The sequence below is a fragment of the Asterias rubens genome, chromosome 14, assembly GCF_902459465.1.
Source record: "Asterias rubens chromosome 14, eAstRub1.3, whole genome shotgun sequence".
Taxonomy (NCBI): domain Eukaryota; kingdom Metazoa; phylum Echinodermata; class Asteroidea; order Forcipulatida; family Asteriidae; genus Asterias; species Asterias rubens.
In genome coordinates, this window is record NC_047075.1 from 11568540 (window position 1) to 11578955 (window position 10416).

The following is a 10416-nucleotide window of genomic DNA, read 5'->3' on the forward strand; positions in this document are numbered from 1 at the left end:
AATAAAAAAGACATGAGTCTTGTTTAAAACAAGGCCACAATATATTCTCTTAACGAATGAATGGTTAACTGTCACAGCTATATTGAGGAAGACCTGCGTGGGTGTATTAGCCTCTCTTAGCTGTGGCAGGAGATTCTGTCCCCGACTTGTTAGTTAAGTGTGCTTGCTAAATATTTATTGTTTTTGTTTTATCTAATTTTAGTTCTCATAACGTCTCTTTTGACTTTCGCTTTTAAATGTTCAATGTTTCTTGTGTATATATTATCTCCTCTGCTTTTTAATTTTTTTTATATAAAAATGTAAATTAATCCATGGCCAATGGTGTTGTCAATCTTAAAATTAGAATAAATTATTGTCATCCATCGCCAATGGTGTAGTCTTTCTTCGCCTCGCACTAAACAAGACGGCTTGATCTCGACATCCTCATTACTTTTTATAACACAACGTGTATAATGCCGTAGCGCTGACCGGGGGTTGCGTTGTACACAGGGTTAAAGTCACCTGGAAATATATATTTTTTTCTTTAAACATTAGAGTATATTATGTTTGTGAACAATAACAACAAATTGTGAGTAATTGTTTTTAACGATTAACATGTAAAAAAAAAAAAAAAACTTTGTGTGGGGGTTGACTCCGCCGACCCCTTTTGTGACGTCAATCGAGGCAGACTTTGCCTTGATCGAACATCGAACACACGTACGTGCAAGTACACTCAAGTCCTAGTCGTGAGTTTGTACGTTTCGAAAAAAAAAATTTCTTGCATTTTTCCAGCAATGTCGACACGGTGTATTGCTGCTGGATGCAGCAAAACAACTAAAGATGGGGTCAGTTTGCAAAGTGGTCCGGTCAGACGTCTTTTCCAGCGCCGGCAGCAAACACTTCGAGCCGTCGTGCTTCGAGAATCCGGAATACACTACACAATTCGACATGAAGATAACAAGTCTTTTCTAAAACAAGATGCCATCCCAACAACTTGTCCAGCTAAAACGGAAGTCGAAGAAGGTACCTGAAAGACGAAGCGAACCTTAAGGAGCATTTGCCTAACGTGAAAAAATCAAGTATTGTTTCAACTTTGAGGGCATGTTTTTAGCTTGCGCCAAACGTCACTATCTTATGTTGGCACCGCATGCGATTCATCGCGCCTCGATTGTCGTCACGAATAGCGCCCACTCGGGTCGGGCTTTTGTTAAACCTTAGTTAATTGTTTATTCATATTCCACTCATCAAACACATAATTATTTTAGTGACAAAAGCTTTATTTTGACAAAATACCACTTCCAGGTGACTTGAATTGACACACGGATACAAATAACTGGCATATTTGTCCCTTGTCTGTATGTTTATTTAAACTCAACATACAATTAAACTACACGAAGCAGAACCCTAAACCAGAGGATGCCCTCCCCGGCGAGCAGATTTACCGATCGGCCTGCAGGGGCCGCCCGCATATACTGGACCCTAGTCTGGGCCCCTGTCTTTATAAAGACACATCGCTGTCGCTAGATCCAGTAATTCCATGGGATACAATGATATCATAGGATACGTGCAGTGACGAAGATGCCCAAATAGTCACTGCTCTCAAGTCCGCAATGGAATTTGACTGCGTATCTATGTGAAATGACCGAGGTCAGAGGTCAAACTACACGCCGGTGTTGCATCTGGCGTTATTCACGACGCTTGGTAGAATGACGTCTGGTGCCGCACAGACGTCAGACGTTTTGGCTAACTGGACCCTTGTCTTTATCCGCAAGGATAAAAACAGGTACCTGCTACTCAGATCTCGTGATCACATTGATACAATGATTTCATTAGAGAAATTCAGTGACTTAAAGCTACCGTATGTGTTTGTTTTGATTGGCTTCAGGTCACCTCGGACGACCAATCAAAAACAGATATGCAAACTTTATTTCGATCGTCTGAATGCTGTGTCCACATACGTTGGTGTATAATTTCACTGATTATCTCTACGTGAAATGAGTGAAGATCAAGATACACGCCGCTATAAGCCGAAAGGGAGTCGTGCTGGCGCCCCCTACCGGTCGATCGGCACTGCCGCTACATACTTCATACATCATATCGTGAGTGTATACGATTGATGTTACTTTTGCCAACTGCGGTACAACCGTCTCCAGTATAGATCACTACATGCAAAACACAATTGTAACAGCAGGTCAATCTACCACAGCGGTTAACAAAAACCGGTTGAGCAAAGTGGATTTCATACAATAAATTCGACAACATGTACTATAGTGCGTTCACACCTTCATGTTTTGTTTACCGCTCACATGACAGTCTGTTTATTATAGTTTATGCATTATTTGATATGACCTCGGACAATTTGCAACAGGCTAAACCCAAATGCTAAATTGCAAGGATGTTGAAAATTTGTTTTTGAATAACGACAAGGAAGTTACAAAGTTTCAAATCCAGAGGCTGTCATTACACATATGTGTTGGGATACGAACAAAATGGAAGGATGGAAGAGCTAGATTTCAGTGAGTTTTATATCACTTCACCCCCCCCCCCCAGATAAAAGAAAAACAAATAATATGTTCTTTTCAAAACCAACGGAACCCAACTGCCGTTTTCAGAGAAAAGAGAGACGTTGTCACCTACTCTCCTTAAATGAAACACATGGCGCAAAGGAACTGTCCGACTGGCAGATGCCCTCATTCCTGTGGACCGCTCCGCCACAGCCAGCAACACCGGGGCGAACCCCTTCTCTTTTCGAACCGTGCACTGGGTTCTTTTAAATGCGTGCACAACGCACAGGACCAGCGGTTTTACGTCCCATCGGAGCCCTAACTTTGCGGTTACCCGTTACACAACGCATAGGACCAGCGGTTTTACGTCCCATCCGAGCCCTAACTTTGTGGTTACCCAACTTTGTCAGTTTGTGTGCCAAAAGTCATGAAACCGTTAACTGCCTTGAAGCCAGCGATCACACGCAAGTTCAAGAACCTGGACAGTGGCAGCAGAGGGATTACAAAGGGATATGACTGTTTAACGCCAGAATGTATGTGCTTGTTTCATGTTTCAGGTTTATGTTACTAAGCATTAGGCTGTACACAATAAAACTATGGAAAAATAATCATTGGAACATAATACTATAGTAGGGAGAGGTCAGAAAATAAGCCTCTAGTACAATGTCTGGCCACTTAAAAAAAAATACATATAATTCTTGAAACGGCAAACGGCTTGAGTAGTTTTTTAATACCAACATTGGTACTGAGACAGGACATTTTAAAACCCGAGCCGAGTCTTATAAGTTTGCAATACACACAAAACAAGATTACATTCTACAAAACTTGATCACATTTCAGTACTTCATGCACGTGGTTTATTTCAGTATTAACAAACAATCATTATTTAGGTGTTGAAATTAATTTAACCCTCCTACTCTTAGTGCTATTTTCCAGTGGGAATTTATTCAACAACAGAGCTTTAGTACAGTGACACCGCTGAGCGAAAACATGAATGTGTATATAAGTTAATTACACAATGTGTCATAACTGTAGGCTGGCATCGGTTTTAATATCAGTCAGAAACCACACTGGGTTATACTGAATGGTCTAATAGTAGAAAGGTTAACATTGTAACCAGTCAATTATATCAATTAAACTTCAATTGGTCTTTATATAAAATGCAAATTTGTATGTGTCACGCATCAAATCCATTTTTTTTCCAATCAGCACAAAGTCTTTGGATTTCTTTTGTTTTATGTATTTGATCAAGCAAAGCTTTACACAAAATTTACTTTGTTTATAAGAGCAAACTTTTAAAATAATAAAATCTGTAGAAAGCCGATAATAGGGTTCAAGTAACTTGATTTGATAATTGTATTCCATTATGAACCAACTTTTCAGCCAATCTGTGATCTTAATGGGTCTATGTACTTTTTGTAGGACCAAAAACACAACGTCCACAGATTTACATTTAACTTTCACAGTTTGAAGATAATGATAGTAGAAAGCTTCCCTGAAAATATTACGTGCTGAGGTGTTGTACTTTTTGAGAGAAGAGTAAAACAATGTCATGAAAATAATTTTCGTCTCAATGATTTTGAGACGAAAATTATTTTAGCATGTAAACACATAATTTTCATCACATTGTTTTCCTCATTTCTCAAAAGCTACAGCACCTCGGCAACTAATATTTGAAGGTACACCTTCTACTATCATTATCTTCAAACGGTTTAAGTTTAATGTAAATCTTTGGACATTGTGTTTGTATTACAACAAAACCAAAATTGAACTGCTTTTAATATGGGTTGTAAGACTGTGACTGAAAGTACAGAAGATGCGCTTTTTTTGTATAAAAGCTATTAACATCAATCTATGAAATTATAACTTTCACTGATTTGTTTGCCATTCTTAAACAGTCCCCTGACTGATTGCAAACAGCAAAAAGTCAACCAGTCATATCACCAGATTCACATTATTTTTGTACATCGTAGGCAGAGAAGCAATTTAAAGTGACTTAAGTACATGTAATTTGTTAAATAACACTACAGTGGTTGAAGATCAATGACAGTACAATACAATAACAACAAAACTTTGACAAAATATATTCATATATTGCATTTTGTAAACTTTTGATAATAATAAATTTGACCAGTATCCAGAAGCTTGAAATTAAATGATTATCTTTTGATTGATAGTTGAGAATATTAATAACGTCTGTAGGTCATTAAAAAAGCAGCTTTCTAAAACATTGATGTAAGAATAACAATACTTCAAAGCTTCTTCGTTTCCATCTTGCATGATTATCCACTCCAGTGTCTGATAATACGACTTCGTGAAACTATTACAAAACTAATTTTTTTTAAGGCAAAAAGAAGAAGAATTGTACCCCCTTTCACATTGTAATATATAGGTAACATACAATACAATATCAAGTTAAATATTATGTCTAACAGATACAATTTTCTGAATTCCAGATTTTATAATTCAATATTCAAAAACAGTAAATTGTGGTTAGTAAAAATAAAACTTTTTTAAAATATTTTTTATAACAAAAGTACAACTATTGAAATATTTTATTTGCTTACTTATTATATGAAAAACGTACCAACTCAGTAATTTCTTGCCTAAATCTGTGTTTGTTTTAGGATCTTTAATTAAAACAGCAACATTAACTCCTCTTTCCAAGTTTATTTGTTAAATATTGGTGCATACATTGAGAACACATTTCTAAATTTTGTATCAATACATCACTATTCGACTATAAATTGATTATCTACATTACTTAGAACATTTCACAAAGTGTTGTTCCAAATCTAGAAAGTGAACTAAACAAGTATCTTTTCCCTGTGAGTCCACCTACGTACAGCCACAATGAAAACACTTACAATGTGTCTTTTAAAATCTGAATGATATTCTTTTGTAAGCACTTAATTGACAACAACATTCACTAGATTTAAAGGCAGTGGACACTATTGTTAACTACTCAAAATAAGTATTAGCTTAAAACGTTACTTGGTAACGAGTAATGCGGAGCTGTTGGTAAAATAAAAACATTGTCAGAAATGGCTCCCTCTGAAGAAACATAGTTTTCGAGAAAGAGTAATTTTCCACGAAATTTTGATTTCGAGACCTCAGTTTTAGAGTTTGAGGTACCGCAAGCACCTGAACGCACACAACTTTGTGTGCCAAGGTGTGTTATTTTATACCTATGTTGAGATACACCTAGTGGGAACACTAGTCTCTGATGATTACCAATAGTGCACACTGTCTTAAAATAATTTAGAATAACTATAAATCTAATCTTCTAAACTTCGTGCTTAAACATTACGTTATTTTCTTTCAAAACTGCATTGAATCAGGAAAAGCACATTAGTAAATTTAATCTGTGTTAAAATGGTGCTGAAAAGGCTTTAAAAAAGTTATTAGAATAATTTCAAAAATATAAGAGAACACGTTTTGTTTTGTAATATAGGTTTTCTCGGCCAATTTCAGAAAAAAGAGCAGCCAAATTAACCATCAAGCTATTTTATTACGCGCGAAATTGAATGCTACTGAAAAGAGCCATTCGATTTCGTTTTATGATTAGTCAAATGTAATGTTGCGTCATTCGTTTTAACAAAATAAACATTCAATTTAACAATTCATCAAAGCAGCATTCAAATTCGCAGTCGCTTCTTGAGGCGAGTGTGTCTCGAAAAAAATTGACGATACGCTAAATTGAACAGAGTGCCAAAGGAATTTGACTCGACTCAACACGAAATTGAATGGCCGAATTCTGAATTTGAAACGCAGTAACAACTGGGGAGGCAAAACAGCTTTAATTCGAACGCATGAAAATGAAATTGGCTGCTCATTTGCCGAATTTGACCGAGAAAACCTATATCAAACACCAGTCTGTATGAACTCTAAAATAGTTGTGAGACATTTTCTACTGAAAGAGTCAAACATATTCAAGTCAAATGAATGACTGATTGCTTAAAGCTCTCTTTGTTTGGTAATCTTAATTAGAACAACTATTCTCGTTTTCTGAATACTTGAGCAAAACATACCCATAAACACACCGAGTATACAGCGCTAAAACATCAAATTTAAGCAAATCGAAAAAATAATTCAAAAGTATCCATGACTTCAAATTTCATTTCATATCACAAAGTTTGTAGTTCTTGCAAATATCCTAGGACTAACTGAACCCTTTTTTCGAAACAATGTTATGCTTAGAACTTGATTATTTCCTCAACGAACCTGAAAGTTTACAACTTCTCTTGACTCTAGAGATGTTAAATTTGCAAATTTTATATCTCTTATATCGTTGCGGTACTATACCCGCTGCCAAAACCGATGGTTCGAACTGCCTCTAGCTACCGGGCAACCTCGGTAGTCTAGTTGGTAAGACACTGCTCTAGAAGTGCAATGGTCGTGGGTTCGAATCCCACCAAGTAGTTTGTCTGTGATATTTGTTCACAGGACTCGGGAAAGTACTGAGTATAAGTGCTAACACACATCGGTGTATGGGTAAAAAACAAAAATTAATATTCTTTATCCCCGATGCAAATTTAACATATATTATATCGTTTCGGTACCCGCTGCCAAAACCGATGGTTCGAACTGCCTCTAGCTGCCGGGCAACCTCGGTAGTCTAGTTGGTAAGACACTGCTCTAGAATTGCAAGGGTCGTGGGTTCGAGTCCCAGCGAGTAAAATGTCTGTGATATTCGTTCACATGACTCTGGAAAGTACTGAGTATAAGTGCTAACACACATCGGTGTATGGGTAAAAACCAAAATTAATATTATCTTGACTTGTTGTCCAAAAAAAAGTAATACTTTGGTATTGAATTTTGAAATATGTGTAATTTCTATTTCCATCGGAAAGCTCACTGCTAAAATGATTTATGTTAATGGTAGTAATCATCTTTTGAAATGAAATCTCCCATTAATTTGATATTGATACAAACCTTCAGTCTGAGAAAAAAAGTCTTTGATTTCAAAAAATAATGTTGAGTACCTTCGCAAATGCTTTAGCCATAAATACTGTTGATACCTGCGGCTAACTCGATAAACGTGTATGCTTGATATTCATGATAATAATAATAATATCCAGTTTTTATAGAGCGCTTTTCACACCCAGAGGGCGTCTCAAAGCGCTTCACATTATTACCCCTGGTCACTGGGCCTTAAATCACTCTTTAAACCATCTCAGCTCCCTAGTAGGTAGTATGCAGTAAATAATGCTCCAATTAAGTTTGTGGTATTTTCTTTTTGCTCAATGAGTAAGCCTATACACTAACTGGCTAAAAGTTTCACAGATATGACTGATTTGTAGTTGAAGGAACACGTTGCCTTGGATCGGACGAGTTGGTCTATAAAAAGCGTTTGAAACCGTTTGTTATGAAATGCATGTGGTTGGAAAGATGTTTTAAAAGTAGAATATAATGATCCACACAAGTATCTCTCAAAATTGCACGGTTTTCTTTTCACGTCCGAACTATCACGGTCGGCCATTTATGGGAGTCAAAATGTTGACTCCCATAAATGACCGACCGTGATATTGGACGAGGTAAAAAGAAAACCACGCAATTTCGAGGCGTATTTGTGTGGATCATTGTATTCTACTTTTACATCATCTTTCTAACCATATGCATTTTATAATAAACGGTCCCAAAACGCTTTCAAAGACCAACTCGACCGATCCAAGGCAACGTGTTCCTTTAAACGTTTGCCAAAAGTATATTTTTGCCAATAATTAGTGATAAAGTTACCAATTACCTTTAATTTAAAGCAGTGTGGAAATCAATACACACTGATAACTTTTTTTTCGAGTTTTGTGTCACGATTTCTTACAATTTTACACAGCACTGGAGCATCCATTTGTCACATCATTGTTTTTCTTTCAAAATTTTGCATTTTGTACACACATGGCTTGTTAACCTTTGGAGGTAAATCACACAACAAGTGATTTTCTAACTCGAAATCCGTCATAGTTTTTAGAGGGGTTTTAAACACCGCTCTAATCCGCCACGCAGTGACACATTGGGTGCGTTCGATTAGCTTCCCCGGGTCGACCCCGGTGTGTGGCGTTTTTTTTTTCCCAGGACGAACGTGTGCAGATAATTACCCACGTTCGTCCTGGAAAATAAATCCGCCACACACCGGGGTCGACCCAGGGAAGCTAAACGAACGCACCCACTATTTAAGGCCTCGAGGTTTTCAATCCCAGTAGTTCGGCAATTAAAAGCATGTCACGCATGAAAAGCATCTCATGACCAAAAAACAACAACAAATAAACACATCTTTAAAATTTTGAAAGGTACATAAATTATCACCATTCAACAAAACCACTTTCCGCGCTTTTACAAAACTACAACAAATTCATTTTATTATCTTTACAGAACTGAATCAGGTAAAACCGAATCCCCACAACAGATTATTTGTTTACGTTTTGTTTTTCTTGCAGTTCAGTTCAGAACATCAAGGGCTAATGGATAAATTAAGAACGCGGCCGCCCGCGGTCAGACTCGTTCTAGATTTTTAAAGTCCCTCATTATCGAACTCTATTGTTGGGGCTTTTGTTGTTCAGATTACATGAACAAGGCAGCTCGTAAGTAAACCACGAAGGGGTGAAGGATTAGTGTTTGCGGTCTAGCTCAGGTTTACACCAGACAATGGGTTGGAGATAATAATTATGTTTAAGTATTCACTTACTGTACCTGCCGCAGTTTCATGCTGCATTTCTTGAGGGAGTAATGTTTCCCCTTCCAGGTGCTCCATTGTATTCCTCTGCTTTTCAGAAAATCTCCATCCTGGTAGTACTGGCCATTAAGATGAGACTTGAGGCAGCCTTTAAACCACCAAGCACCTTTCCTTATCTCTGCACAATTGAGTGAAAGTTCATCATTGTCCTGGTCCTTTGTTGTGAAGGGTTGTCCATTATGATTTGTCATTGAATCACCAGCTGTACCACGATTATCGTAAGAACCAGCATGGAGAGTGTAGTTGTCGCCTGTAACAGCAAACTCACCATAAGAAGCCCAAGATGTGTTGGACTGCCAATCTTCCATATCTACTCTGAGCTCCCATTGACCCGATCCAGTAAGGTCACGCAGGATATCATTCCCCAGCCAGAACTCATTTTGCAGATTACCAAACCCGAATTGGTATTCAGCCCAGGTACGGTAAAAGTCAACAGAGCCATCCTGTCTCCTCTGGAACACGACCCAGCCTCCTCCATCTGTCTCCATATCGCAGTAAACTTGTACCTCACCAGTCAGATTTGTAGGAAAGATGGTGTATATGCCATTGTCACGGTAACCAGCTTGATACATCTTAAAACAACTGCTATACCTTTCAAAGATTGATTCTGAAAACGAGGTTTGGTTCACGTTGTCATCATAGTACATACTTCCTTGCAGCTTGACAAAGTCATCTGGGCAGTGAGCTCTGCTGGCATTATTCAACACACAAATACCTTTTGTGATGTGATAGTTGAATGAGCCACAGTTTGGGTTCATGGAGCAGTCTCGCCCACAGATCACGGGAGATGATACCGTCTTCCACTGAATGACTTTATTCAGTAAAGCTCGATTTTCAGCCAAGTTTAATGTTTTCATGAGCCGCTGTTGGTTTGAACTTTGGCAGGTTTGTACAAGCGAAATCATAAACAAGGTTACGATGACAACTTCCATGATAAACGCTTTTTGATGATTAAATCAGAGAAAACACAGTGTTATTTATGTTTTCTCTTAGATCTCTCTCAATAAAGTTTCTTGACACTGGCAGGTAGGCTTTAGCGCGAGTGAACTGATCAAATGATCCAATTTTGTTGTCGCCTAAAATTGTTAAACAGTAAGCTACACCCATTGACGTCACCGTTACCATGGCATTGGGCTATAAACGAACGACCAAATTGTGTTACACGCTTGAAGACATACCTTATCATCAACGGCGGGTTTTGAT

General features: G+C 37.7%; 1 protein-coding gene across 1 annotated transcript; it reads right to left on the bottom strand.

Annotated features, from left to right (window-relative positions):
- Positions 1 to 9161: 9161 nt before the first annotated feature.
- LOC117299144 (microfibril-associated glycoprotein 4-like) lies at positions 9162 to 10145 on the bottom strand. Its single transcript, XM_033782608.1, has one exon. The coding sequence runs from the start codon at positions 10143 to 10145 to the stop codon at positions 9162 to 9164; it is 984 nt and encodes a 327-aa protein (XP_033638499.1).
- Between the last annotated feature and the right edge of the window lie 271 nt (positions 10146 to 10416).